Raw genomic sequence first — 27,732 nt, 5'->3', positions numbered from 1 at the left:
TGGGTTCAAGAAAAGTTATGACTTTAGAGTTAATTTGGCTTTTTTTTTAAATTGTTAAGTTGGGGGGACAATGATCTTTCCAGCTTTCTATATCTTAAGCATAAGCAGAACTTGAGAGCATTCAGTTTGATGTGTTAAGAGTGAATTGGTTGAATCCTAATTTATGAAAATCAAGATTAGTAAGAAATGTTTAACAACATTTGAGGTTCTAATAATACAGAGCTCATTCATTATGAGGAGTGCCTTGTGATATATAATTATTTTAGTCTGTGGCTTAAAAATCACCTCTTTGATTTACTTGTTCTTCAGTTTTCTATTTGGAAGGAAATTTATTTTTTATTTTATATGATAAAATGGAGGTAAGAACAAGAAGGACGCAGGAAGAGTGGGAAACTCTGCTGCAAAGTGAAATAGTGAATACCAGGAGTTTAGTTATTGTCTAGCTTTCTTGTTTTCTGGTGGTTACCTCTTTCAAACAATTTAAAATGGGTTAATTTTTAATCCTCTCCCTTTTTCTGCAGGGGTGCCTTCCAGACAGGCCAAGGACCTCTTGATGCCCAAGTAAAGCTGTTAGAATTCACTTTGGAGCAGAATTTTGAAGTTGTTTCCGTTAGTACTATTTCTGCTGTGATAGAGTCTGTCACTTTTTTAGTGCACCACTATATCACTTGCTCAGACAAAGTCATGTCTCGAAGTGGATCAGATAGCTCAGTGGGTGCTCGAGCATGCTTTGGGGGACTCTTTGCCAACCTCATTCGTCCAGGTGATGCAAAAGCAGTTTGTGGTGAAATGACAAGAGATCAACTCATGTTTGATTTGCTAAAACTGGTTAACATTTTAGTTCAGCTGCCTCTTTCGGGCAATAGGGAATACAGTGCAAGAGTGCCTGTGACCACCAATACGACAGACAGTGTTTCAGATGAAGAAAAAGTTTCAGGAGGCAAAGATGGTAATGGAAGCACTAGTAGTATTCAAGGACCGCCTGCATATGTCGCTGACTTAGTGTTAGCCAACCAGCAGATTATGAGCCAGATTTTGTCTGCTCTGGGCCTGTGTAATAGCAGTGCCATGGCGATGATAATTGGTACGTATTGAGAACATTAATCTTAAACCTGTTTCTAGTACTGTATCTCTTTCCTTTAGCAATGTATGAATTCATTTTCTTTTTACTGTACAATACAGTGTTACTTTATTGTAAACATCTTAGCCTGACTGATTGTTATTAGTTAAAACTTAGAGTGGCATACATCAGTTGAAAATTTTTAAGTGTGAAATTTCTTTAAATTTGAAAATACTAAGAAAATAACCTGTATGGAATTAAATTAAGAAAAGGAAGCAGTTTTGTAAGCTAGGCACCATAATTTATAGTCATATATCTCTAACGTTTTAAAGGTGAAGAATTAGACATCAGATTTTGTATTAGGGAATGAGTAGATTTTATTTACTTACAGTTTCTTATAACGTGAAGTATAAATTTTTGTTCAAGTTGTAACAGTTTCAATGACACATCGATGTAAAATATATATATTGTTTCTTTTCTACTTCTTTGAAAGCTAATATGTTAATTATTTTACACTAATTAAGTTTCAGTAAATTGTATCAAAATCCATTCCTGATGTAATTTTGCTTATTAGTATTTCTTCCTTCATGTAAGGGAAAAAAAACTATTGTCTTTTTGATTAAAAGTTTTAAAGTATAGTTGCATAATAGTATCAGTTATTTTTCTCTGCTTTTCTTCTTGATATGTATAATGTGTTCCTCAGTTGTGTGATAGAACGACTTTTTTATATTGTTACCAACAACAGACGTATCTTCTATAAAAAGATAACCAAAAATTATTCTCTAGTGAATGTTATGTTAGGTATTTTAATTTCTAGACATGCATATATGTATATAGACACACAACACACGGACCCACACAACACACGGACCCACACACAACACACGGACCCACACACAGCTGTTTTGTATGCATTCTTCAGTGGTTTGGGGAAAAATGGCTTGTAAGACTCTCTATTTAAATTATTACTGGTTTTTAAGGATTTGCTTTGTAAAAAATGTGTAAACTTTTTATTTAAACTAGGAGCAAGTGGATTGCATCTCACTAAACATGAAAACTTTCATGGTGGGTTAGATGCCATATCAGTTGGGGATGGACTGTTTACCATACTGACAACTCTTAGTAAAAAAGCGTCTACAGTTCATATGATGCTGCAGCCAATTTTAACCTACATGGCCTGTGGATATATGGGCAGACAGGTAAGTTCAATCCAGCAACAATTGCAGTGATTTAAGTAGTAAATAGCAATGGGAGCAGAGAATTATCTGTAAGACAGAGACAAATAGAGTATTCTAGTTATATATTGGAAAATGAACAGAATCAGCAGATGAGAACTGTAGATTAATAATACAAGTTGAAGAGAAGTCAAAGTAAACTATAGTGATGTAAGAGTAAAATGTTTTTAAATTTTAAGATTTTCCTTCCATTGTCTTAGGAAGTAGTTCTTTCCTTTTCCCTAGAAATAGCATAGTTGAATACCAACATGTTCTACATAGAAGTATGTATGAAAATTTAATATGAGTATTTTTTTTCAAGCTTAAGTTGCATATTTAGTTTCCTTTCAGTTAAAAGAGGTTAGAGTAATTTTAAAAGAGAAGTAGGTTAGAATGTTATTACTTTTAAAATTTCCTTTTTCAAAATGAGATTTTAGGAGCCAGTGTGATTATTTTACCTTCTAGTCTATTTACTTTTTTTTTTTTTTGAAAAGCAGATTTTAAAATATAATTTCTTAAGGAATCTTTTATATGTCATTGTATAATTATCATTTTCATAAATATGTATTGAATCTGTATATATATTTCCCCATTGGAAGATACAGGGATAAGTATTTGAGAAGGCTGCATTTTTAAAGGAAAGTACTGTCTAGTGGAAAAGGAAATCAGTGCACATTAAGGTAGAAAATGATAATACTAGGTAAAGACAGACACAAAAAGTGCTGAGTTCAGAGAGGAGACTGTTCACTTACCTTCTGACACAGGCAAGATTTCTTAAATATTTTGGCAGACATTTTATATTAAGTGATTTAGGTTAAGGTTACCATTTTATAATAATTAAATATAAAAGAATGGTATATTCAGTGAAACTTAATTGTCCTAATTCATAGTAAATTAATAATGACCTTTTAAAAATCACAGCATACATGTATGGTTTATTTTTTTAGGGCTCTCTTGCTACTTGCCAGTTATCTGAACCATTACTGTGGTTCATTCTGAGAGTACTGGATACTAGTGATGCCTTGAAAGCGTTCCATGATATGGGTAAGGGAAAATTTCCAAAACTGCCTTTTAAGTGTAATGTTAAGTAGTACAGTATGTTCTTATTTTGGTAGTCTTCTGTGAGAGTTGACTTGGTATCAAATCATCTGTGTTAAGATAATTTTAATTTAGTGTTCTTTATAAATTTAGGTGGTGTTCAGCTCATTTGCAACAATATGGTTACTAGTACAAGGGCTATTGTAAACACTGCAAGAAGTATGGTATCAACTATTATGAAATTTCTTGACTCTGGTCCAAATAAAGCTGTTGACAGCACTTTGAAAACAAGGATCCTAGCTTCTGAGCCTGACAATGCAGAAGGAATCCATAACTTTGCACCCCTGGGTAAGAAAACAGTTATTTCATCTTATGGGTGTGAATTTAAATAATAGTTAATTGGCTGGTATGAAGCAAAAGTAGTTGTCAAAATAAATTGATTGAGTTATAATGTCACCATTTTAATAAAAAACCATTGATTTTAAAGGCACTAGTTTTCCAAACTGTCTACTGATTAGAAGGAAGTTTTTATTTGTTCTTTAGTAGGAAAATTTGTTTTTATTTCTGAGTTTAAATAGACACAATTTGTGAAACTAGGTAGTATAGATTCTTATGTCAGTTTTCAGTATAACTGTTTGTTTTACAAAGCTTGCTCCTTGTTATTTTGAGTGATTTTTTTTTTAAATGAAGTTTAAAATTTATATAGTTATTCCTTTTTCCAGTCTACATAGTTTCTTTTTGTATTTTTTTTCATATTTGTAACTCATAAATATTGACAATTTAGAATAAAGATGATTATTTTCAAGTTTATTTTTTATTATCAAGTATATTTTATTTTCAAGGCTGTATTGAACATTAGTTTTTACTTAAATCATTCGAGAATTACTGTGCTCGGTTTGTTGTTGCTTGTTTAGTTTTCATTTGACATGTTAGTATATAGAAATTATATACGACCTTGCCAGTTGACTGGATGTCCTGATTATTTGTGAATACTGTGACAAATTATGCTAAGTATATTAAGTGCATTCATAATATTAAATATTCATGTTTTTAGCTAATTTTTCTACTGTAATTATTGTGATTTGAATAGCTCTTGATGCTTTATTAGGTTTCTTTTGCAAGTTTTTATTTTATTTGAAATACTTCTGTAGGTACAATCACATCTAGCAGTCCCACTGCCCAACCAGCTGAGGTGCTTTTGCAGGCCACGCCCCCCCATAGAAGAGCTCGCTCTGCTGCTTGGTCCTACATCTTTCTGCCAGAGGAGGCTTGGTGCGACCTTACCATTCACCTTCCTGCAGCAGTGCTCCTTAAAGAGATACATATCCAACCTCACCTGGCATCTCTTGCAAGTGAGTAATAATTTGTTTAAAGATCCATCATGAAAATAAACTATAACATATAGGAGCATTTAAAAAATGAGAAATATACTTAGCAAACTAGATAAACTTAGATAAAATTGCCAGATAGCTTAATTTTGAACTATTTAATATAATATTAACATTACCACCACATCATTTACCATCAAATGAATTGGCATGACTATTCCCCTGAAATAAACAGAATGTGTGATGAAACTTAAGGAAATATATCCAAGGTGTGTATTATTTTGCCTTTCACATTCTCCCAAATTTATTGCACTATAGCATTAAGATAAAATGAGTTAGTTTGTACAACTGTAGATAGCTTTCTTAGTTTTTCTGCTCCTCAGTCCTAGCTCTGTAATGTGAAATTAACATAGATTCCCTTCCCATTGTAAGGTAATTACTTCTGCAAAGAATTTTTTATTGTAATATGTAGAGTTTGATATTTTAAATATTATGACCTTTAAATTTTTAATGTTTTGAGTATCATCCATTTGATGATGCATTTTCATTTAATACACTTTGTTGTAACTTTGCAAGGGAAATAATTAATTGTAAAGAATTTTTTAAAAATAAGTTACACATTAAAAGAAGAAGGAACTCTTTAAAGCATTCATGAAGAAATATGAAGTACTATTTTACATTTGTGCTGGTTCCCAAATTCTTTCAATATAAATATAATGATTTATACATAATTGTTGAAGTTGTGACAGTCATTTATCTTCATTGATTGATTCTCATTGCTATCATATGTCACTCAATAATTTAATGTAGATCTATGGGAAATTTTGTACACCACTGGCATATTTGGAAGAATAAATTTTTATACTTATTTGCAAGATTAGATTATTATTATACCCTAACAGAGTTGTAGAATCCACACATACCAGATTAAAATAGATATAATGAATAAAATGACAGAAAAAAGTAGATAAATGCAGTGTTTTGGCAGGTCAAAAATAAATATATTACATGGCAAAATATAAGTCATTATAACCTCCAACAGTGTAAGACTTAGAAGATAATCTAAGATGAGGAGGAAACTGCTTATTTGGGAAGGAGAAAGTGGCTTTGAATTGTAGCTAGAATTTATACATAGTACTTTGGACAGGAAGGATGTTAAAATGGAGGACTCTTGTACATTATGACAAATCAATAGATTACATGTTTTCTAACACAAATGTGCTTAATACTTTTGGTTTGAGATCAGAGCACAAACTAAAGATACAGAATATTCCAGTAGAAATAAGATAGCCTTTAGAATCAAAATATGGGCTTAAACATAAACCCATGTACCCTTATAAAATGTACCCTTTATTCATGTGAGGGTTTGGATTATTTAATCTCTTTCCATCAGTTTGTATTGGTAGAGTCAAAGAGATTATATAATGTGGATAATACTTCCTTGAAAGGTTAAGATTAAATTTAAAAATTATGTGGCTTACCTAGTTCTCTGTGCAAACCAGGGGTATAATTGGCATATAATAAAAGTTACTTCCTGATTTTATAGTTGACATTAAAATCAAGATTCAAAGGTTGTTTTAGTTGATAGATAAATTCATTAAATGTTCTTCCCTGTTTGTGAGAATTTTCCCATAGCAACTGCCAGTTAATTACTTGGTTGTGTGTGTGTGCTCAGTAGCGTCAGACTCTTTGTGACACTGTGGACTGTTGCCTACCAGGCTCCTCTGTTGATGAAATTACCCAGGCAAGAATGTTGGAGCAGGTTGCCATTTCCTACTCTAAGGGATCTTGCCACCCAGGGATTGAACACATCTCTTGCATTGATAGGCAGATTCTTTACCACTGCAGCACCCAATTACTTTATTCAGTTCAGTTCAGTTCAGTTCAGTCGCTCAGTCGTGTCCGACTCTTTGCAACTCCTTGGACTGCGGCATGCCAGGCTTCCCTGTCCATCACCAACTCCCAGAGTTTACTCAAACTCATGTCCGTTGAGTCGATAATGCCATCCAACCATCTCATCCTCTGTCATCCCCTTCTCCTCCCACCTTCAATCTTTCCCAGCATCGAGGTTTTTTCCAATGAGTCAGTTTTTCCCATTAGGTGGCCAGAGTATTGAAGTCAGCTTTAGCATCAGTCCTTCCAGTGAATATTCAGGACTGATTTCCTTTAGGATGGACTGGTTGGATCTCCTGACAGTCCAAGGAACTCTCAAGAGTCTTCTCCAACACCACAGTTCAAAAGCATCAATTCTTCGGGCAGCGCAGCTTTCTTTATAGTCCAACTCTCACATCCATACATGACTACTGTAAGAACCATAGCTTTGACTAGACGGACAGACCTTTGGTTGCAAAGTAATGTCTCTGCTTTTTGATATGCTATTTAGGTTGGTCATAACTTTTCTTCCAAGGAGTAAGTATCTTTTAATTTCATGGGTGCAGTCACCATCTGCAGTGATTTTGGAGCCCAGAAAATAAAGTCTGCCACTGTTTCCATTGTTTCCCCATCTATGTGCCATGAAGTGATGGGACCAGATGCCATGATCTTAATTTTCTGAATGTTGAGTTTTAAGCCAACTTTTTCACTCTCCTCTTTAACTGTCATCAAGAGGCTCTTTAGTTCTTCACTTTCTGCCGTAAGTTGGTGTCATCTGCATATCTGAGCTTATTGATATTTCTCCCGGTAATCTTGATTCCAGCTTGTGCTTCATCCAGCCTGGCATTTCTCATGATATACTCTGCATAGAAGTTAAATAAGCAGGGTGACAATATACAGCCTTGATGTACTCCTTTTCCTATTTGGAACCAGTCTGTTGTTCCATGTCCAATTCTATCTGTTGCTTCTTGAGTTGCATACAGATTTCTCAGGAGGCAGGTCAGGTGGTCTGGTATTCCCAACTCTTTATGAATTTTCCACAGTTTGTTGTGATCCGCACAGTCAAAGGCTTTGGCATAGTCAATAAAGCAGAAGTAGATGTTTTTCTGGAACTCTTGCTTTTTCAATTACTTCATTTGGCCTCCTTAAATTTTAGCAGGAAATTATTTTAAATATTCTGAATGTTTACATTTTGAAAGGCAAAAAAGGATCAGAGGTGAAAACAATTTTTAAACTCAAATGTGTTTAAAATCATAGCAATGTGATAGTAGTGAAATAATGAGTTTATGAAAAGGTACTTTTAAAGTCACATTCTTCCTAAATTATATACAGCTGTAAACCACAGCATACTAATCAAACACCCCATTTTGCTGGTGATAATTCTGAGAGTAGAAATAACAGAGTAATTGCCTGTTTTTGTTTTCTTCAAGAAGATGAAGTGTATGTAGATTGCATGTCTTCAGTTGCTCTGTTTTTAGGTTAATGTTAGAATTTTTTATGTGCAATTTTTGTTATACTATAAATTTCATATAATAGCTCCAAAATCAATTATAATGAAAGTTAGTGACAAAGTATGACTTAGCGTATACATATTTTTCTTATGAATTCATAATGAATTATAACTGAAAGCTGCCATTTTACTGTAAGGTAAAGTCACTCAGTCGTGTCCAGGTCTTTGCGACCCCATGGACTGTAACCTACCAGGCTTCTCCGTCCATGGGATTTTCCAGGCAAGAGTACTGGAGTGGGTTGCCATTTCCTTTTCCAGGAGATCTTCCTGACCCAGGGATTGAACCTGGGTCTCCCGCATTGTAGGCAGATGCTTTACCATCTAAGCCACCAGGGAAGTCCATTTTACTGTAGTTGCCATTAAAATATGAACTCGCGTTTACTTTTTCTTTAGTAATTGTTTAATTTTCTCTTCCTGTAGCCTGCCCCTCCTCAGTGTCTGTAGAAGTAAGTGCAGATGGAGTAAACATGCTTCCATTGTCCACTCCTGTTGTCACAAGTGGTCTTACCTACATAAAAATTCAACTTGTGAAAGCTGAAGTAGCTTCCGCTGTCTGCCTTAGACTCCATCGTCCACGAGATGCCAGCACACTAGGCCTTTCACAGATCAAATTACTGGGCCTCACTGCTTTTGGTACCACTTCTTCAGCAACAGTTAATAACCCCTTTCTTCCATCTGAAGATCAGGTATCCAAAACAAGGTATGTAGTTCCTCATTCTTAAGAAAAACCTTTCTGTGCTTTTCATGAAATTTATTCTGTGGTTTCTTTGTTTATTTTGAGTTTAGAAAATTCTTTGTTTCATAGGTTTCTAAATAATGTCATAAATTTTTAAGTGTCAGATCAGATCAGTCGCTCAGTCATGTCCGACTCTTTGCGACCCCATGAATCACAGCACGCCAGGCCTCCCTGTCCATCACCAACTCCCGGAGTTCACTGAGACTCACGTCCACCGAGTCAGTGATGCCATCCAGCCATCTCATCCTCTGTCGTCCCCTTCTCCTCTTGCCCCCAATCCCTCCCAGCATCTGAGTCTTTTCCAGTGAGTCAACTCTTCGCATGAGGTGACCATAATAAAGAATAATTGCATAGAAACAGAACTTTGAGGCTGGTTAAAATTGAGATTCATGTGTGTTTAAATTTTGAGATGATCTGTGATGTGCTTTATGTAGGTGTAAGTTCCACTTCTTTGGACTGTAGTCTTATGTAAGCATTTCCAAATGCCTATCCCCAAGAGAATATCTGAATCAAACAAGTTGACCACACAGATAAGCACCTGGTCTGTTATACAGTAATTCTTAAGAATACTGGCCAGTCAGTATGGATTAATATGGCCATATTATGGCCATGGGTCAATATGGCCATTAATATGGCCAGTCAGTAAAGGGTTTGATATGAACCATACAAATTGATACAAACTGACCAAACAAAGAAGGACGTGAATGTGTCCTTTAATTTACATTCGTCTGGTAAATTTGGATGTTTGAAATTTTTATAGATTGGTTTTATTGTATGTTTTACCTGAGGAAGAAAATTGGAATTTCTTTTTTATTTTCAAGCTGCTGGGTCTTTTCAGTTTTGCAATTCTGTGATCCTGTGCAGTTTATATTTATGCATATATGTATATACAAAACTATTTCCTGACTAAATAAAAAGCAAGTTCATAATTCCTAAATGTGACTTGTACTTAAGTATTTTTATTTTGTATGTTATAGGGGAAACTTGCTGTGTGTTTAACTCTTATTGATGTTATAGTATTCTAAAAATATTCTTTTTTTAACATAGATTGGTGCTACCTACTTATGAAATACAACATGCTGGTTATTTTCTCTGCTCGATAAGGCACAAATTTTTTTTTTTTTACCACAGATCTCCTCTTTTTTTTTTTTTAAAGAGTCTTTGCATGTAGCCCATTACAGAGTATCGAGTAGAGTTCCCTGTGCTATATAGCAGGTTCTTAGTAGTTATCTCTTTCATATACAGTAGTGTGTGTATGTCAACCCCAATCTTCCAGTTTATCCCTGGTAACTATAAGTTTGTTTTCTATATCCATGCCTCTGTTTCAGTTTTGTAAGTAAGTTCATTTGTACACCGCCACCCTTTTCTTAAATAATCCACATGTAAGTGATACCATGTCATTTTTGTCTTTCTGTGTATGACTTCATTCAGTAAGACAACCTGTCTATGACAATCTGTCTACAACTTGCTGATCTTGGACGTGTTTTGTTTGATCTTGGAAAAGTTTTTACTTCAGAAGTCTGAAGTAATTTAAGCTACTTAAATTAACCCGTATAGGCTGTTTTGTGTTTTGTATTTCAGTATTGGATGGTTACGGTTATTACATCATTGCCTTACTCACATAAGTGATCTGGAAGGAATGATGGCAAGTGCAGCTGCACCTACTGCTAATTTGCTACAGACTTGTGCTGCCTTACTGATGTCTCCGTACTGTGGAATGCATTCACCCAACATTGAGGTTGTGCTCGTCAAGATAGGACTTCAGTCCACTCGAATTGGCCTAAAGCTTATAGACATTCTTCTGAGAAATTGTGCAGCATCAGGCAGTGATCCTACAGGTGACAATTAATTTTGATATTTGAATTTTTACATATCTACAGAGAAACAATATTTGAACTATGATGTTTGATTAATTCCGTTTCCAAAATTAATTTCCATATGGCTTCATTATTTTTGGAGTTTGATTTGTTGTTGTTGTTGAATTTTATAGAAGTTATGTTTAATGAATAATTTAAATTGAGCGAATCTTTTCATCTCATTTGCTTATTTAGCAAATTTTTCCTTTTGATTCTCTTTTTACAAGATTTAAATAGCCCTTTACTTTTTGGAAGACTGAATGGACTCTCTTCTGACTCTACGATAGATATTCTTTATCAGCTTGGAACAACTCAGGATCCTGGAACAAAAGATAGGTATGTGGTGATCTCATTTTTCACACAAGAACATATGTACACATAATCTCATGTAGTGGATTTTACTAATAATGCTTTTTTTAAAGATCTTTTTGTAAAAGTTAAGCTTAGGTATTACTAAACTTACAGAAATAAAGGAATATTCTGTCTATATTAGATACCTGGACTATTTTGATAATAGTAATGGTTTCACTGATTATTTATATTACCCACTGACATCTTTTCATTAGATTCTTTCCCTTCTTTCTCCTGCTTCTTACCACAAAGTGAGACACTGTCATCCAAGTAAATAATACTGATTGTTTCACCTAAATGTTTACTGATCTTTCAGTATAGGTAATTTTAGCTATGTTTTACTAATGTAGTTCTTCCTTGATGTCTTTTACCTTCAAATTCATAAGAAGTGCAAGTGTCTTTGAAACATGCTTTTGTTTGTATAAGTAATATGAATTATCTTTATGCTGGAGACTGTTTCCTGAGTTAATATCCTGTTAAGTATGTTGAATATTTTATATTCAATTAAGATTCTTTATTTTTATTAATTTGTATTTAAAGTGAAAGCATTTGGTATGTTGTTAAACATCTTCATGAATTATTAACAGATTATTAATTTTTTGGTGGGTTCATACTCATTTTACAGCTGTTCACTGAGTAGTTGGTATGTGTCTGGCATTGTGCTAATACTAGAGAGATCAAGTTTATTCAGTCCAACTTGGACTTTCAGGACTGAGGAGACAGAACAGTGTCCCTAATAAGGGGAGATTTATGTAGGTCAGACTGAAGGGCATGAATTAGAGTGCCTGGCAGTGAAGTCATCTTGGAAAAATTGTTACTTATTCCCTGATATTTCCTTTCATTAATTTTAAATTCATTGCATTCATGTACTCCAGGTTAAAAATATTTAAAGAATATATTTAACAAAGTAAAATTAGTTTGTCAGATAACTTCAAAATATTGAATAGGCTGACTTCCTTTCCATTAAACTTTTGCTTTATATAAACTGTATGATAACTATATTATATTTAAAAATATATTGGAATATGTTTTGACAAAGTGAATAGTAATTAAAGTCAAATTTGAATCATAATGATTAATAGGGTTAAAAATATGTGCTAAATATTTTTCTGGAATAGGTTTCCTGCAGTCTTGTGGTTATTTTATTTTTAACTTTTTTTAATCATAAAAAGAAATTGCGCTTAAAATTACTTTCTTAGAATAATGCAAATATAGCTGTTTCAGAATATTTTAGAATTGATATTAATGACAAGATTTTGGCTGCTGTTTTTCTAGGAAATGTTACTTTTCCCTAATTGCCTCATCTCCCTTCTTTTCCAGTGATTTTTCCTTATTTCTTATCATATGCAATTTAAAGCAGTTGATCCTTCAGTCCTTCAGGGTAGAGAGAGGGATTAAGTGGTATAATACCCTTTCCAACTCCCATTTCTTTTAACGTTAAGTGAAGAATCTTGTGCTCTAAACTAGACACTTAAAAGTAAACAAAACAAAGATAAACAGTGTTTTAAGAACTTGACAATAAATCTACCCCCCCCCCTTAAAAATACAAAGTTCAAAGCATTGCTTTAAAAAGTCTTTTGCTTTCATTTTGTGGTCCCAGCTCTAGGCAATGGAGTGTAGTAGGGTGGCACTTGAAAACGTATGTGTGTTGAGGCTGTTGGGTTGTCAGAGGGCAGGAGGTGGGTGGCTGGTACTAGTATTTGGGGACCGGAGATGTGAAACACGGTATATTGCATGAGATTCTGCACAATGAAGAGCTGACCCCCAATCACTGCTCTACGGTATGTGGATTTATTATAAAAAGAGTAAAAATTTAGAGGATAAAATTAGTTTTTTTAAACTGTATATCCTGTAATTCTAGACATTTATATGTTCTGTCATAAATGAGGTAAGAATCAATATTTATATACTGATTAGATGAGTTATTGCAGATATTTTCATCACTTAAATAGGTATTATTGGAAAATTAGAATTACTTTGACATTATTGATTGCATAATTCCTTTTCCCTCCTATTTTAAATTAAAATTACTGAGAATACTCATGTATTATTTTCATATATACATTGTTTACATGCAGTGGTGGAATTTATCTGTAGTATAATTGATTATTTGAATTCATCTTCTTTTTTTAAGAATTCAGGCCTTGTTAAAATGGGTCAGTGATTCTGCAAGAGTGGCTGCTATGAAAAGAAGTGGCAGGATGAGTTACATGTGTCCTAACTCTTCATCAATAGAGTATGGTCTTCTGATGCCATCTCCTTCTCATTTGCACTGTGTAGCAGCAATTTTGTGGCACAGTTACGAACTGCTGGTAGAATATGATTTACCAGCACTGCTAGACCGAGAACTCTTCGAGTAAGTATGATTTACGAAATTCGTTTTCTCCCCAGTATTAGATCACTTTAGGTTTTTACTTGATAAAGCAGCATTTTTGTATGCTTAGTTGTATAAAAAGAAAGTGCTAGATAAGTATAAATGATATCATTTTGAAATGAGATGCTACTCAAATTTAATCTTCATGTTTTAAGAAGCTGTACTAATGTCATTGCTGCTTTTCCCACCTAAATTTGGAATGTGTAATGTATTCTGCAGTTCACATTGTTTATTCTCTTTTGTAAATTTACTCACCAGATTCTTTTATCTTTAATATACAACTTTGGAGGGAAAGTGTAACTAGAAATTTTAAAAGACTGCTTTAAACGGTTCTTCCAGTTGTTTGTTTTTCATTCTTTCTAGACAGCTATGATTGTTCTTTTGACTAGAAGTTTCCACTTAACCCACATTTCTTCACCATATGCAGTTAAGGCTTTATTGAGCTGACTGCCTAATAACTCTATGGCAAAATATAATATTTATTTCTGAAGAGTTCTATGACTCATAAAGGGTTGGCTTTTTTTTCTCTAGTTTGTCATTTTTGCTTTTTTTAGTTGGCATAATCCATGATTTATTAGTGAAGCTCACTAATAGTTTTCATTTTGCAGACATGAATTAAAACGATTAATCATGTCAAATTTAATCTAAACATTTCTTTGCTATAATTTTTTCATTATTTCCTGTATGTCATTTTTTTTTTTTAGGTCACACAGAGAATGGTAGAACCATTTTGATAGAGATCTCAGTTTTCTGTGCTCATCTTGCAAGTCTTACTTCAGCCTACTGAAGTACTTAATGATGTTTATTAGAACCAATCTTGCTGAGACATTATAGTGTCCTAATACTGAATGTTAGACTGTGTAATTTTCATCAGAGTGATTTCTAGTAGAAATAATGGACAGTGAGGTCTTCCTAAAATTTTTTTTTAAACGTGGTATCTTTTATTCCTTAGGTTACTTTTTAATTGGTCCATGTCTCTTCCCTGCAATATGGTTTTGAAGAAAGCTGTGGACAGTCTGCTCTGCTCGATGTGTCACATACACCCAAGCTATTTTTCTTTGCTCATGGGCTGGATGGGCATTACCCCTCCCCCAGTGCAGTGTCACCATGGACTGTCCATGACAGATGATAGCAAAAAGCAAGATCTCAGTTCATCTTTAACAGACGACTCTAAAAATGCACAAGCACCTCTTGCCCTAACTGAATCACATTTGGCAACCCTTGCTTCCTCTTCTCAATCTCCAGAAGCTATCAAACAATTATTGGACTCGGGTTTGCCTTCTCTTCTTGTGAGGAGTCTGGCTAGTTTTTGTTTTAACCACACTTCTTACTCTGAAAGCATTGCTCAATCAGTAGACACTTCCCAGGACAAACTGAGACGGCACCACGTTCCCCAACAGTGTAATAAGATGCCCATCACAGCAGACCTGGTTGCTCCTGTTCTTAGGTTTTTGACAGAAGTTGGCAATAGCCATATTATGAAAGACTGGCTTGGTGGGTCCGAAGTCAATCCACTGTGGACAGCGCTTCTGTTTTTACTGTGTCACTCTGGGTCCACCTCTGGAGGGCACAGCCTAAGCGCACAACAGACCAGTGCGAGATCGGCTTCTCTTTCCTCAGCTGCTACAACAGGATTGACTACTCAGCAGAGGACAGCAATCGAGAATGCGACTGTTGCATTCTTTCTGCAGTGCATTTCATGTCACCCTAATAATCAAAAGCTGATGGCCCAGGTAAGAGTAGAAAAACTGCCTTCTGTTCCAGGTGTCTTATTATTTTAATGTGCTGTCACATAACACTCTTGAAATTAGTTCAGAAAGTGGCATGTATTAGGGCCAGGTGATGATGAAGTTTCCTGTTGGGTGCATTTAAGGATTTGAATTTAAACCATAATTAATATTAAGTACTGATATCTCTTCCCTCCTCTCTTCACTTGTTAACCTAAGTCAGTTATTCTTTTTGATGAATGACGGACAAACTCTTCAAGATTCTAGCTAAAGGTCAAACATTCCTCTTTTTTAAAAATCTACCCCCAATACAATGCTTCAGCTCTTGGAACAAGATTGACCACTTAAAGGTGGCCATTGAAGGCCTCATCTGCATCAAGGCATTACATTTTGTAGTAACTGGATTGTTAAAAGCTGTTGATTTGCTTCTAATGAAGCACATTAGAGTAGGTTTCAGATAGGAGACTCTTGACAAATCACATTCAAAGTATGAAAGATTATTGTATTGAGTCTGGGGGCCAAGAATCTTGAAAGCTGGAATTATCTCTAAAATAATTCTGGTTCCTTTTTTCCAGATTTTGCTTGTTCCAGCTGTTGTGATCTTCAACAAGTTTTAAACTATAAAAGGGACATAGTAATACCTGCCTCTCAAAAGACTTTTTTTTTGAGAGGATTATAATGTAAACAAGCATGCTGTGCTGTGTATACTAGCATAGTGCTTGTTTGAGACTTGGTTCAGTTCAGTTCAGTTCAGTTGCTCGGTCGTGTCCAACCCTGTGAGACATGGTAGACACCAATAAATAGGAACGAGCATGTACTCCCTTATTTAATAGTGCTTATCCAGGTTAAACTATTAATATCTAAAAGGATGAGCTATTATAGTTTTAAAAAATTACCAAATGACTTAACTTTTAGAAGAGGAAAATACTTTATTGCCTCAGCTATATTATTGGGAAACTATTTACTTAATGTGCCTAATTTGAAAGAAATGCTTAAATTACCAATTTAAGTCCTTAAATATGAGTGTTTGAAAATTTGGTTTCTGCCTGTGGGTAGAGTGAAACTTTCTGTTCCATTGTCTTCTGTCCTAGTTTTCTCTCTTAGTTTCTTGTTAAGGCTTTATTTTATATTTTTAATATTTTTTTTTCAGAATTTTTATTGTATAGTAACCATATTCAGATATTGATTGAAGTTAAAATTAATTTGGTTTTGCCAGGTATTTTTTGAAAACCCTGTACTAGTAACTTCTCTTATCCACAGAAATTTCTGATTCACTTTTAACTTCATGTCTACCTCTTACTCATTTAAGATGGAATAATATATTCTTTAATTGCTAATTTGATGAATTGAAACATACTTATTAATCCACATTAAAAATTTCCTCTTTATTCTTTAAAGTAAAAAGCTGGAAGTGCCACGTTTAACTTTTTAAATCTCTCACTTTGTCAGGTTCTCTGTGAACTGTTTCAGACATCTCCTCAAAGAGGGAACCTTCCAACATCAGGCAATATTTCAGGGTTTGTACGTAGATTATTTTTGCAGTTGATGCTGGAGGATGAGAAAGTGACAATGTTTCTTCAGTCTCCCTGTCCAGTGAGTATTTAACAATTAAATTAAATCTTAATGATGAACTGTGTGTAAAGATATTTTATGTTTTCATATCAGAGCTTACAGTTATCTCTGTTCTCATTTCTAATACAGCAGAATGAAACTATGATAGCTTTTATACTTAATGATAGGACTTAGAAATCTCAGCTAACTCTCTGTCTGGAATAACGTAGTTGTAAATTGCCATGAATAGTATAATTTGATTTGGGAGGAAAAGTGGCAGATTGTTGGGTATAACAGTGCTAATGCAAAATTTGACCAACAAATCACGACAGACATGCCACATTTGAAGAAATACAGAAAATAAGCTCGTATATTTTTGTATGCATTATTGAATTTTTATTCTTTTATGCTTTTGAAGTTATTATATAATGACATATATTTCAAAAAAATTTCTTTTTTATTTCTTGATTTGCAGCTGTACAAGGGGAGAATTAATGCTACTAGCCACGTCATCCAGCATCCAATGTATGGAGCGGGCCACAAATTCCGAACACTTCATTTGCCAGTCTCAACAACATTATCAGAAGTTCTGGACAGAGTGTCAGGCAAGTCAGATTTAAATATTTATTTTTCTGTAACTATGTTATATGTATATAGGAATTTTATCATTTTTATAATTTTACTACATTCACTCAGGAGCTATTTAATGACATGAAATGGTCAAGATGGTTTCACATTTCAAAACATGGATGCTGTGTACAAAATGTATAATACATTCCAGCACCAGTAATTCTTTTGTTTTTATGTGTGTTGTGTTTAGTAGTGGCAGAACGGGCAGTTGGAAATGGCGACAAGCTTTGGGAAGCTATTGATGGAACTTTCTCGAGATAAACCATAAAGCTATTTTATAGTAGATGACTTGCACAGTATATTAGGTTGAATGACAGCATTCTAAGTAATAAACGTTTACTAAATCTAGGGGATAAATGAATGGTCAGTAGGTAGAATCGGCTGGTGACTTTATTGTTTATAACAGTGAGGAAGACAGAAATTTTCCCCTAGATTTCTTGTCTGTGTTTCAAGAGCTCTAAGTTGATGCCTTTAAATAGGATATAAGTTTCTGAAGTAAAAGCATTTTGGGGGTAGAATGCCAGTTAACTGTGGTGAGTTTCACTTTTTTTGCCTTTCTGAAATCCTAGCCAGTGATGAATTCATTGAGTATCTGCTATGTGTAAGCACAGTAATTTCTTCTAGGGCTGTAACAGTGAGTAGGACACATACTCTGCCTCTCAGAGTATTTATGATATTTTGTGTATTGTCAGAATAAAAAACAAACTGAAAATTTAAATATTTGCAATTTAAATATAAGTCAGTGTGTTTCTAAGTCTTTGAGCAACACTTAACTGGAAAAAGTTAGGAGTTCCCAAAAAACTGGCATAATCTATTTATTAGTTGGAAATATTAATCCAAATTTGAAATAAAAGACTGAGTTGAAGAGACTGGGGAGTTGTTACCGTACATATTTGGGCTTCCCTGGTAGCTCAGCTGGTAAAGAATTCGCCTGCAGTGCAGGAGACCCTGGTTCAATTACTGAGTCGGGAAGATACCCTGGAGAAGGGAGAGGTTACCCACTCCAGTATTCTTGCACTTCCCTGGTGGCTCAGATGGTAAAGAGCCTGCCTGCAGTGTGAGAGACCTGTGTTCGATCCCTGGTTTGAGAAGATCCCCTGGAGGAGGGTATGGCAACCCTCTCCAGTATTCTGGCCTGGAGAATCCCCATGGACAGAGAAGCCTGACAGGCTGTAGTCCCTGGGGTTGCAGAGTCAGACACGACTGAGCGACTAAGCACACCAAACATACTTACATAGACGGTAAGTTAAATCACTTGAGTGAATATGATCACTTTGAGAAAATAAAGTAGAAAAGATTGTTTATCGGTTTTAGACACTGCATGTAACACGAATGTGTGCATATTATAATAATATTTTCCTACATTTTACATATTACACAGTAAAGTGTTATATTCTAACATTTATAATATATTCTATTATAAATGTCTAACGTTTTTTTCTTACTTGAAAACCTCCACCTTACCTGTTATAGCTAAACTTTGTGAAAATTTGATTTTACACACTTTTTTCTACATTTCAGTTTTCTAAAAGTGTGCCTTTTACATGATGAAGAAAAAATTTCTAATTAAAGGAAGGAAGTGAACAAGAGTACTGAAATTCAGCTTTTGAGATGACAATATTTAACTTAATCGAAATGTATAGACATAGTACCAAATAACTGGAAGTTTAACATTTTATTTATCTTTACCATAAATGAATTCTGTTTTCTAAAATGTCTTGTTCTGTCATTTAGAATATTGAGCAAAATAGCTCCCTTTATTATCTAAAAATTAAAAATAAAACTGATGGCTGTGGAAGAACAGTATCCTACTAAAAAGTCCAACTGAGTTATCCTTAGCAAATACCAGAAACTTCTAAGTGCCTGCTTTAACCTCTGGTCAGCAGTACTTTGGTCTTTAAACTGTATTTGTATTCTTTAGTCACATCTCATGATACAGTAACATGTGCATATGTATTTTACTAATATTCTTGAAAACAAAGAATCCAAAATTATTTAAGTGGTCCCTTTACCTGCTTCTATTGTTTTTAACTGTATTGCTTTCAAATAATGATTGTTTGTTTTTTTTTTTAATTTCTATCATTGTTTTTAAGCAGTTTGACTATTACTATCATCAGATAATATGCCTTGTAGTTTTCTTCATGTTTTTATGATTTCAGTTTTTTGACTTAAATCTGTGTGTTTATGAATTTTATCAGATTTGGAAATGTTTTGCCTGTTAGTTTCTCGAATATATTTGTCTTCCCATAACTCTGCTCTTTTAGTGATTCTAAATACACATTTATTAGGCCTCTTGAAGTTGTTTTGCAGCTCACTGAAGCTCTGTCCTTTTTTCCCCATTTCCCCCAAATGTTCCCCCTCAAAACTTTTTGAGTTTCTTAGTAATTGGAGAAGGCAATGGCACCCCACTCCAGTACTCTTGCCTGGAAAATCCCATGGACGGAGGACCCTGGTAGGCTGCAGTCCATGAGGTCGCTAAGAGTCAGACACGACTGAGTGACTTTGCTTTGACTTTTCACTTTCATGCATTGGAGAAGGAAATGGCAACCCACTCCAGTATTCTTGCCTGGAGAATCCCAGGGCCGGGGGAGCCTGGCGGGCTGCCGTCTGTGGGGTCGCACAGAGTCAGACACGACTGAATCGACTTAGCAGCAGCAGCAGCAGCAGCAGTGGTTAAATAAGATCATTGTATGGTCATCATTTATTTCATGATTTATAATAGCATGCCATATTCAAAAGCATGAAAGAAAATATTAACTCAGAGTAATGACTATCTGTGAAACTCCTTGGTATTCATTCTTAAAGTACTTGTAAAATATGTCATTTTATCTAAGATTCCTAGCCAAATAAAAATAATAAAACCAGCAACCTCTGTTCCTTAAACTTGTTTGGTTATACTCCTATTTGTAGCAGGAGAATTCTAATGTAATGCATATTAGAATTAATTCTGAGCTTGAGTTCCATATTGCCCTTTACAGATTGTATCAGTAACCTTGCTAAGACTGTTTCCTTCTTTTGAAAATAATATTTCTCCTTGATATGCATGTTGTGAGGACTGAAATATATAGATATAGGTGATAAGCAGATTGATCTATGCCTAAAATAAAACAGAAGTTCTTGATAATAGTTTTAAAAACTGCCTCTAGAGGTAGTACCATTATAATATAAAAAATATTTTTTAGAGATTGGAGTTTAGGTATCCTGGCCTAAGGAGAATGATGAATCCCTTTCATTGATAAAATCAATGAGAATTGAATGTGTCACACTTGCCTTCGTAATATTTTTTCCAGACCATTTATATTGCCTTTGTGTTAGTTATAATATAATCTTGTGTAAAGTCCCCTAAGATATTATTTCCCTTCTTAATGATTTTTGAGAATCAATGTATTTTACACAAAAATTTCTTATAGATACACCAAGTATCACTGCTAAACTAATCAGTGAACAAAAAGATGACAAGGAAAAGAAAAACCATGAAGAAAAAGAAAAAGTTAAGGCAGAAAATGGATTTCAGGATAATTACAGTGTTGTTGTTGCTTCAGGTATGATTTTTTCGTATATAATCTTGATTTTGTTGGTTTCTATAAAGTGTAACATTTATAGGAACTTCATGTAATAAACAGTATTAATGTAAAAAGCTGGTGTAATGATGTCTTAATATTAAATACACAATGGTTGTATCAGAAATCAGTTACTCTTTGGCATTGGAATTATTAAACTTATTTTGTGCTTACTGTATCTCATCAGATGCTGAACATGTGTTAATAGTTTAGATGCTGCATTTCAACTTGACAGTGTACAGACACTTATACTCTAAAAGTTCACTAAGTCTTAAGGAATTTTTCTGTAATTTTTTTTTTAATATAAAATACAAATTGAAAAAGTATTCAGTAGTTTTCACTTACGATATTGTGCTCATTCCATAAAATTAGAAAATAAAAATCTTCAAAAGAAAATTGGTTGAAAACTGAGTTTTTACTATATTAGATGCAGGAAAAATTGGTCAAGATAAGGGATAATCTTGGAGGATGTTTTTCTTAACAAAATTCTTAGTTCAGAAGAGAAAGCTCAACCTAGATTACATTTCTTCTTAAATAGAAGACATATATTGGTTTAATCTGTTCTTTCTCAGAGAAAAATTAAGAACACAAGCTTTTCTGTACATATTTGCACAAAATTACTTTCCAGTAAATGGATGCTCATCTACATGTATTTCAGAGAATACAGGAATTAATTTATACTTTCTTGAAAAATAGTTACACATGCATCCAGTTATTCATTGTGGTGGTTTAGTTGCTAAATCATGTGCAGTTATTCATGAAGTATAATAAATGACAAATAGGATCAAATACAAATAGGATCAAGAGATTAGATACTACAGGAAAAGAAATACTTGAGTCTTTTGGTGTTCCTGGTGCTTTAGTAATATATTGTGGAAATGCACTTTTACTTCATTAGTGTGTTGGCTATGTAACGTTTTTGTTTGTTTGTTTTAGGGCTGAAGTCCCAATCTAAACGTGCTGTGTCATCTACGCCACCTCGCCCACCATCCAGGAGGGGGAGGACAATGCCTGATAAAACAGGAAGTGCCTCCTCAGGAGCAGACGCTGCCAGCAAGATAATTACGGTCCCTGTGTTTCACCTGTTCCACAAACTCTTAGCTGGTAATGTTCACAATGATAAAGCATATCAAAAATTTTAGTAATCTTACAAATGAGTAAATCACGTGTCATAACCAGAATCATGTTTAATCAGATGCTGTTGATGAGATAAATAATTTGGTGAGACTTTTATACATACAGATCTCTCCAAGAAAAGTGAGAATAAAAAGAAAGTAACTTATTTGATACCCTTTTTAAACATTATAATGTTGCAGTTTTGCACTAGCTTCTTAAATTTTGTTATGAATGTGCTATAAAATGATCAGTAAAATTAATGTTTAGTTAATTCATAACAAGTTATACAGGACATAGCATGAGGTTAATTTTAAAGAACTAGTTCTAGCAGTGGAATTCTTAGATGTAGCCCTGATAGTTAAGCTTCCTGTCTTCCTGAATCATATTCTTTGACCAGTATATTTTCCTTTTGTCGAGGTAATAGCCATTTTATCTGCATGTGTGTGCTGTATCATTATAATCAAATTGCCGACTAACTTTGGATTTTACTTCTTAGCTTTAGACATTGTTGATTTCTACAGAGGTCAGTAAAGTATGCCAGGTAGACTGGATGTTTCTTTTATAAAAACATTTTCATAGGAATACAGCTATACCCATTCTATATACAAGACAGCAAAAGAGACAAAGATGTAAAGAACAGACTTTAGGGCTATATGGGAGAAGGAGAGGGTGGGATGATTTGAAAGAATAGCATTGAAACATGTATATCACCATATGTAAAATAGATGACCAGTATAAGTTTGATGCATGAAGCAGGGCACTCAAAGCTGGTGCTCTGGGACAACCCAAAAGGATGGGGTGGGGAGGGAGGTCGGGAGGGGGTTCAGGACGGGGGGACTCATGTGCACCCATGGGTGATTTATGGCAAAAGCCACCACAGTATTGTAAAGAAATTATCCTCCAGTTGAAATAAATAATTTAAAAATATCTTTACATAGGAGTGCAGCTATGCCCATTCATTTATGTATTGCCCATAGTTATTTTCATGCTACAGTAGAGGTAGTAGTTGGAGCAGAGACCGTATGACCTCTGTAGCTTAAAATATTTATTATCTAGCCTTTTCGGAAAAGATTTGCCAACTCCAGATTTATGGAAATTTTTTTTCTCTCTGTTCACCAATGCTCAGAAGATCTTAGTGGGATTTGGTTAGTAACTAATTAACACTTTGTTTCAGTTCAGTTCAGTAGCTTAGTGGTGTCTGACTCTTTGCAACCCCATGGACTGCAGCATGCGAGGCCTCCCTGTCCATCACTTTGTATAGACATTATTGTTTACACTTGTCAGAAACAGATTTGAGTTTTATAAACTTTCTGTTGGCTGTTTTTATATTGTTTTGAAATTGGTGTCAGAATCAAACTCTTAACCTGTAATTTACTAAAAGCATTAAGTGATTGAATAAATTGAATCAAGTAAACATCTCCCTCTTGGATTCCAGTTTTAACTTAGTTATGTCATTTTTAGGCCAGCCGTTGCCAGCTGAAATGACGCTTGCTCAACTTTTAACTCTGCTATATGACCGAAAACTTCCTCAAGGTTACCGTTCAATAGATCTGACTGTTAAATTGGGATCCAGAGTTATCACAGACCCAAGTCTGTCAAAAACAGATTCTTTTAAAAGACTGCACCCTGAAAAAGGTACGTGTACGATACTTCTTTTAAGTTACAGTCTGTAATCTGAGCAGGCAGGGATTTCTGTAGCTGATTACTTAATGTACATTTTATTACATCAGCTTGAGATACTTTTTTTTCTTTATGACTATTTGTGAATATAGAAAATTGCCATTATTTCTGTTGGAAATTAATGTTAATTCCTTGTGTAGCATCACTTTATTTTTTATGGGCCCATATGCTTTAATTTTTTTTCCCCCTTTGGCTACACCATTCAGTTTGTTGAATCTTAGTTCCCTGACCATAGATTGAACTCTGGCTCTCAGCAGTGAAAGCATGGAGTCCTAACCACTGGACTGCCAGGGACTTCCTAATTTTTAAAAAATATTTCTGAATGAGCCATGTTAATTGTTCATAATTTTATAATCAAAGTGTGGGCCCCATTTAGAATTTCCAATTTACTGATAATTTATACTGAGTGATATTTTGTGCTCATAAGCATTTTTTTCTCAAAAGTGGGATCATACAGTTTCTTACTTTTTATTTTTATATATTCAATGAAATATTTCTAAATGTGCATTTTTACTTCCTATTTTTATATGGATGTAACAATTTATCTGTTTCACAGTTGTTGAAGCATTCTCATTCTAGTATTTCACTACTATAAATGCTATTTAAGCAATGATTTTCATAGTGTGGGATATGGTATCTTATTTATCTTCAATTTTTCCCTTGATTAAAGTTCAGTTTTTAATTATTAGCCCTTTGTGTTCTTTAATAAATTTTAATACATTTCCTTTGCCCAAATTTTCAGCAGGATAATTTGTCTCTTTTAATGTTCATAGAATCTGGTTGTATGTGAACATAAGCTTTTGGTTTTCCTCTGTGAGTGATTCAGATTTAATCAATATGGTATAATTTTCAGTTTTCAGTAAGAAAATTTTTTGTCACTATTCAGTTTTTCCTAATTGAATACTTTTAGAGCATAACAGGCACATACATTAATATTTTCTGAAGTCTCTGATGTTTTACTTATTTGCCCTAAAGAATAGTACTTCTCAGACTTCAGTGTGCTTGCAAATCCCCTACAGGACAGTATAAAATTGCAGCCTCCTATTCAGTAGGTCCAGAGTACGACCTGAGAGTCTGCATTTCAAAAGCTCTCAATATGATGCTGATCCTGACTAGACCACGTAGTGAAACAGCTATAGGGAGCAACATCAGAAGTTATTTAAATATTTTTGTAGCATCTAGCTTTAAAATAACTAAATCTGAATAGCAGGATAATTATGCCCTTTTGTTGAATAGAGAGATGGCAATAGCATCTGCTTTGTAAATGATTAAGTATTATAAAAATAGATCCTCTCTTTTAGCTGTTATTTGCAATTATTCTTCTAGATCATGGAGATTTACTTGGTAGTTGTCCTGATGATGAGGCTCTCACTCCAAGTGATGAATGTATGGATGGGATATTGGATGAATCTTTACTTGAAACCTGTCCCATTCAGTCACCATTACAAGTTTTTGCAGGAATGGGTGGACTGGCTCTTATTGCAGAAAGATTACCCATGCTATATCCAGAAGTAATTCAACAGGTAAGATAAGATTCCCAATTAATTATTCACGGCAAAGACCTGTTTTTTTGTTTAGGTTTAACTTAACCTTTGGAAGTACCCTTTCCCTTAAAATCTTTGAGTATTGTATAAATCTTTCAAAGCTTAGCCTATATGGAGCTTTCTAAGAATTCAGTTCAGTCGCTCAGTTGTGTCCGACTCTTTGCCATGCCGTGGGCTGCAGCACACCAGGCCTACCTGTCCATCACCAACTCCTGAAATCTACCCAAACTCATGTCCATTGAGTCGGTGATACCATCCGACAACCGTCTCATCCTCTGTCATCCCCTTCTCCTCCTGCCCTCAATCTTTCTCAGCATCAGGGTCTTTTCAGATGAGTCAGCTCTTCACATAAGGTAGCCAAAGTATTGTAGTTTCACCTTTAATATCAGTCCTTCCAATGAATATTCAGGACTGATTTCCTTTATTTATTTATTTATTTTTTTTGATTTCCTTTAGGATGCAATGTAAACCAAGCACATTTGCCAAGGTCATCACAATAGTGTTTTTATTTTTATGCTACTTAAGATGTGATATTAATTATCGATGAAAGTGAAAGTGAAGTCGCTCAGTTGTGTCCAACTCTTTGGGACCCCATGGACTTTAGCCTACCAGGCTTCTCCATCCATGGGATTCTCCAGGCACGAGTACTGGAGTGGGTTGCAATTTCCTTCTCCAGGGGATCTTCCCGACCCAGGGATTGAACCCGGGTCTCCCACATTCCAGGCAGACGCTTTAACCTCTGAGCCACCAGGGAAGCCCCTAATTGTAGATACTACTAGAAAATAGGGGAGTGAGATAATAGTATATACTTCTACCCAAATACACTATGTCTATGTCTTTTTGCTTCACTTTTATTTCTTTTTAAGTGCCATTTCTATTTAAGTCATTTTTAAAACTTTAACTTCTTCCCCTGTCTGTTAATGTTACTGTCATTGAGGGGTGTACTTTAAATGTCCTTTTATTAAATGAAGGAAGTGTGTGATGCATGGAGAGTTGTAAATAGGACGTTCTTTATTTTTGTTGATTGAGGTAGGGAAATTATTCTCTGTAATTTTATCTACTTTGTGTGTGTGTGTACAAGTTTATGTATGTATTAGTTTCCTAGGGCTGCTGTAACAAAGTACCACAAACCGGGTGGCTTAAAACAACAGAAATTTAATTTTCTTACAGGTCAGCAGGCTGTAAGTCTGAAATCAAGGTGTCACCAGAGCCATGCTCATGTTGAAGGCTCTAGGGGAGAATCCTTCTTTACCTCTTCTTAGTTTCTGATTATTGCTGACAGTTAAGGGCATTCATGGAGAAGGCAATGGCACCCCACTCCAGTACTCTTGCCTGGCAAATCCCATGGACAGAGGAGCCTGGTAGGCTGCAGTCCATGGGGTCGATAAGAGTCGGACACGACTGAGCGACTTCACTTTCTCTTTTCACTTTCATGCATTGGAGAAGGAAAAGGCAACCCACTCCAGTGTTCTTGCCTGGAGAATCCCAGGGACGGGGAAGCCTGGTGGGCTCCTGTCTCTGGGGTCACACAGAGTCGGACACGACTGAAGTGACTTAGCATAGCATAACAAGGGCATTCATTGCCCTCTAACTACAGCACTCCAGTTCTGCCTGCATTTTTACATGGCTGTCTTCCTTTTCTCTATCTGTATCTCCTGCCCCTTATAAAAACACTGTTCATTGGATTTGAGGTCCACCCTAAGCCAGTATGACCTCATCTCTTAATTGATTACATCTGCAAAGACCCTGTTTTCAAATAAGTTCACATTCACAGGTGCTGGGGGTTAGGACTTGAGCATATCTTTGGGAGGATATAGTTAAACCCACAATAATACCTATTTAGATAAATGGTTATTACTTCTATTCAAAGAACTTATGGTATTTTTATTTTTTAATATAATCAGGATATAAGATGACTGTCACAGAAAAATATGAGTAAAATTTCATTGCTTTCTAAAAATTGTAATGATATAGCTAAAAGTTTGAAATGGAAAAAACTCCAACATTCTCAGGATTATTGTTGCTCAGTGAAAATGACTTTCCTAGTTCAGTATTCAGTATGGTTCATTACAGTGATTGGAGACCAAGTACTGCTATAATAAATAGCCAAAAGAGTGAAAGTGACTTTAGAATTGAATATTTGTCATGGAAGAATTTTGAGGAGCATGATATAAATTGCCTTGAACAGACAATTAGTAGAAATATGCATGGTAAAGCCTTGTCCAGTGAGAGCCCAGAAGAAAATGAGGATCATGATAGAGAGAACCTATATATCATAGTGAAGTGAAGTGAAGTCGCTCAGTCGTGTCCGACTCTTTGCGACCCCATGGACTGTAGCCTGCCAGGCTCCTCCGTCCGTGGGATTTTCCAGGCAAGAGTGCTGGAGTGGATTGCCATTTCCCTCTCCAGGAGATCTTCCCAACCCAGTGATTGAACCCTGGTCTCCTGCCTTGTAGGCAGATGTTTTACCATCTGAGCCACAAGGGAAGTGTCATAGAGAATACCTAAATTGGGTTAAGCAGATTGTTGGTATAAATATGGATGTTAAAAGTACTAGTGGTGTAGTTTAGTAGGAAATGAGGAAA

At 34.8% G+C, this 27,732-nt stretch overlaps 1 protein-coding gene across 8 annotated transcripts in view; it reads left to right on the top strand.

Annotated features, from left to right (window-relative positions):
* Positions 1–27,732, top strand: part of BIRC6 (baculoviral IAP repeat containing 6) — a 216,187-nt gene that overhangs the window by 118,902 nt on the left and 69,553 nt on the right. For all 8 annotated transcript variants that reach the window (XR_011466116.1, XM_070379760.1, XM_014477364.2 and 5 more), the window contains 16 exons: positions 522–1,084; positions 2,084–2,259; positions 3,222–3,318; positions 3,466–3,660; positions 4,464–4,664; positions 8,443–8,722; positions 10,340–10,596; positions 10,842–10,950; positions 13,100–13,321; positions 14,292–15,072; positions 16,516–16,659; positions 17,093–17,222; positions 20,658–20,789; positions 21,744–21,911; positions 23,385–23,558; positions 24,930–25,126. Coding sequence is in view for 7 of the 8 variants with exons in the window: in XM_070379760.1 (XP_070235861.1) it covers positions 522–1,084; positions 2,084–2,259; positions 3,222–3,318; positions 3,466–3,660; positions 4,464–4,664; positions 8,443–8,722; positions 10,340–10,596; positions 10,842–10,950; positions 13,100–13,321; positions 14,292–15,072; positions 16,516–16,659; positions 17,093–17,222; positions 20,658–20,789; positions 21,744–21,911; positions 23,385–23,558; positions 24,930–25,126 (3,826 nt within the window). In the remaining variant the exon portion in view is untranslated. The remainder of the gene's footprint in view (positions 1–521; positions 1,085–2,083; positions 2,260–3,221; positions 3,319–3,465; positions 3,661–4,463; positions 4,665–8,442; positions 8,723–10,339; positions 10,597–10,841; positions 10,951–13,099; positions 13,322–14,291; positions 15,073–16,515; positions 16,660–17,092; positions 17,223–20,657; positions 20,790–21,743; positions 21,912–23,384; positions 23,559–24,929; positions 25,127–27,732) is intronic.

Source organism: Bos mutus, chromosome 11, assembly GCF_027580195.1.
Source record: "Bos mutus isolate GX-2022 chromosome 11, NWIPB_WYAK_1.1, whole genome shotgun sequence".
NCBI lineage: Eukaryota > Metazoa > Chordata > Mammalia > Artiodactyla > Bovidae > Bos > Bos mutus.
The sequence above is the reverse complement of the archived record's forward strand: the minus strand, read 5'-3'. Positions and strand labels throughout refer to the sequence as shown.